General features: G+C 53.2%; 1 protein-coding gene across 6 annotated transcripts; it reads left to right on the top strand.

The window, feature by feature from the left end:
• Window positions 1-6: 6 nt before the first annotated feature.
• On the top strand, window positions 7-1954 carry LOC116863750 (spindlin-2). 6 transcript variants are annotated; one of them, XM_032851106.1, is made up of 3 exons: window positions 7-181; window positions 217-283; window positions 886-1954. In XM_032851106.1, the coding sequence occupies exon 3, from the start codon at window positions 888-890 to the stop codon at window positions 1662-1664; it is 777 nt and encodes a 258-aa protein (XP_032706997.1). In that variant the 5' UTR covers window positions 7-181; window positions 217-283; window positions 886-887; the 3' UTR covers window positions 1665-1954. The 6 variants fall into 6 exon arrangements, with proteins under 6 accessions (XP_032706997.1, XP_032706998.1, XP_032707000.1 ...); XM_032851107.1 differs by having other exon boundaries at window positions 217-271; XM_032851109.1 differs by lacking the exon at window positions 217-283 and having other exon boundaries at window positions 7-194.
• The last annotated feature ends 747 nt before the right edge of the window (window positions 1955-2701 follow it).

Here is a 2701-nt window from a genome sequence, read left to right on the forward strand (position 1 = left end):
GCGGAGGACCCGCGAAGCTCAGAGCTGGGGATACCGCCGCCATCCTCTGCGCCTACCCAGACGCCCTCCTAGACGCGCTCCCCGCCTACAGATCCTCCCCTCCTAGCCGGGGCAGGCACCCGGCTCGTCGGCTGCTGATCCGCCTTCGGCACAGGCTCACGGCGGAGGCAGCTGCACAGAGGTGTCCGATTTGGGCACGGAGGCAGCACGGCGGAGGTGTCCGATTTGGGCACGTGAGGCCCGCGATCCGGGGCGGTGGACGCCAGGCAGGGCAAGGCCATTGGTGGGCTCCAGGATGGAGAAGGGGGATGGGGTGGACTCCTGCCGGAGATAAGGGGGGGGGGCGGGCGCCGGGTGAGGCTGGAGTCGGGAGTGCGATGGGAAATAGGAAACGGGGGTGGCGTTAGGAGCCCGGCAAGAAATTGAAGGTGAGCCTGGGGAAGCGAGGGCGCTGAGTGCCAGGAAAGCGATCCTGGGTAGACAAGGGGCGTATGGGCAGCAGTCTGAGGCGTCCAGGGCAGGACGACAGTGAGTGCGTGCGGGTCAAGGCGGTGAAGGGATAGGCGTTTTGCGGGGGACTGAGAGTGGGCGCCAGTGGCGGGTGATGGAGGCAGTGGGTTCTGAACAAGGAGATAGCCCGCCCCCTCCTGCAGAGTCCCTAACCCCAGCCAGCAGCACTGCCGCTGCCGCCTTTCCCCGCAGCCTAAAGGAACCTGGGAGGCAGAGCACTTGGCAGGCACGCAGCCAGAATTTCCAGCACTGCTGCCAGGCTCATGGGGAAAATTTAGGTTCTGGCGCAGGGTACACAGACACATCGCTGCTGGGAGAACTTCACCTTATGTCATACTGAATGTTTCTGTCTTATCGTTTCTCCTCCCCCTACAGGCATGAAGACCCCCAACGCACAGGATGCCGAAGGGCAACAAACCAGGGCAGCTGTGGGCCGGGCCACTGGGTCAGCAAACATGACGAAGAAAAAAGCCTCCCAAAAGAAGCAGAGGGGCAGACCTTCGTCCCAGCCCCGCAGGAACATCGTGGGCTGCAGAATTTCGCATGGATGGAAGGAAGGTGATGAGCCCATCACCCAGTGGAAAGGAACCGTTCTGGATCAGGTGCCTATAAATCCCTCTCTTTATCTGGTGAAATATGATGGAATTGACTGTGTCTATGGACTGGAACTTCACAGAGATGAAAGAGTTTTGTCTCTTAAAATTCTTTCCGACAGGGTGGCATCATCTCAAGTCAGTGATGCAAACCTTGCAAGCACCATAATTGGTAAAGCTGTGGAACATATGTTTGAGGGTGAGCATGGTTCTAAGGATGAATGGAGGGGAATGGTCTTAGCCCAAGCACCAATCATGAAAGCCTGGTTTTATATTACCTATGAGAAAGATCCTGTCTTGTACATGTACCAGCTGCTAGATGATTATAAAGAAGGAGACCTCCGTATCATGCCAGAGTCCAGTGAGTCCCCTCCAGCAGAAAGGGAGCCAGGAGGAGTTGTAGATGGCCTGATAGGTAAACATGTGGAATATACCAAAGAAGATGGCTCCAAACGGATTGGCATGGTCATTCACCAAGTAGAAGCCAAACCCTCTGTGTATTTCATCAAGTTTGATGACGATTTCCATATCTATGTCTATGATTTGGTGAAAAAGTCCTAACTGTTAGGGTAAACTTTGCCACATTTGTGAAAACAAATGTATACTTTGTAGACTTGCAAAATAATGTTGCTTTTCAGTGTATTGAAAGCTTAAGGGTCCCTGTTAATTCAACACCTCTGCCAGCATAACTGTTGTTTTGTTCTGAAAAAATACAAATTTATGTGGACATGACATGCTGTGTGTAAGGACTTTGTCATGTTGAAAAGATTGGGTGTGTTTGGTGGATGGGGCATGAAAGGAAGGGACAGCTGTAAATGCAGGCTGTGAATAAAGTTCAGCTAGTATCATAATCAGTCATCTAAAAATGGAATAGGACTTAGCTGGCCTGGTCTGGGGGCGGGGAGGAGAAGGAACTAGAGATGGGCTGTGGGGGGAGGGAGAAGGGGAGGTGACTGCTTAGGAAGAGGTGGGGGCAGGGCCAGAAATGGAGAGGCTCCCTGGGGGACGGATGACCTAAGAGAGAGGCACCCAACTGGGAGGGGGGTGGAGAATAACAGGGAGAGTGAGATCTTAGGCTTAGACAGAATGCCTTGAGTAGAGAGGGACACAAAGGAGCTTAGAAGAGGTCCAGAGCAAGGGGACAGAAAAGAAGAAGTTGGCAGGAATCTGGAGAGGGGCTAAAGGATACTCAAAGGGAGAGTCTATGTGTGAGTAAGGAGCCAGAAGGGGAGGAACACTGAGGAAAAAAGAATTCCAAGGAGAAAGACTGACAGAGGAAGTGAGAACATAGAAAAGGAGGTGTGGGGAGTGGGGCCCATGAGAGATGGGGTGGCCCAGGAAAAAGCTGGACTTCTGGCAGTATCCACATTTTTCTCTCTGGCTCTGTGCAGAAAGGACGTGACAGCTGTCAAAGAACCAAATGGGTTGGAAGTTCCCTGGAATGGCATTTTGACAGGGATGACTCAAGAGTTAAGCAGGAGCCAACTTTATACCCAAAAGGCTTTTCTTGCGTCAGGGAACTCATGCCACACCTGCCGAGTAGAATCCCAAGCCTCAGCCTAAACACACTGACCTGACACTCCGTGAGCAGGGGGCTG

The sequence above is a fragment of the Lontra canadensis genome, unplaced genomic scaffold (genome assembly GCF_010015895.1).
Source record: "Lontra canadensis isolate GAN:19392208 unplaced genomic scaffold, GSC_riverotter_1.0 scaffold2876, whole genome shotgun sequence".
Taxonomy (NCBI): Eukaryota; Metazoa; Chordata; class Mammalia; order Carnivora; family Mustelidae; genus Lontra; species Lontra canadensis.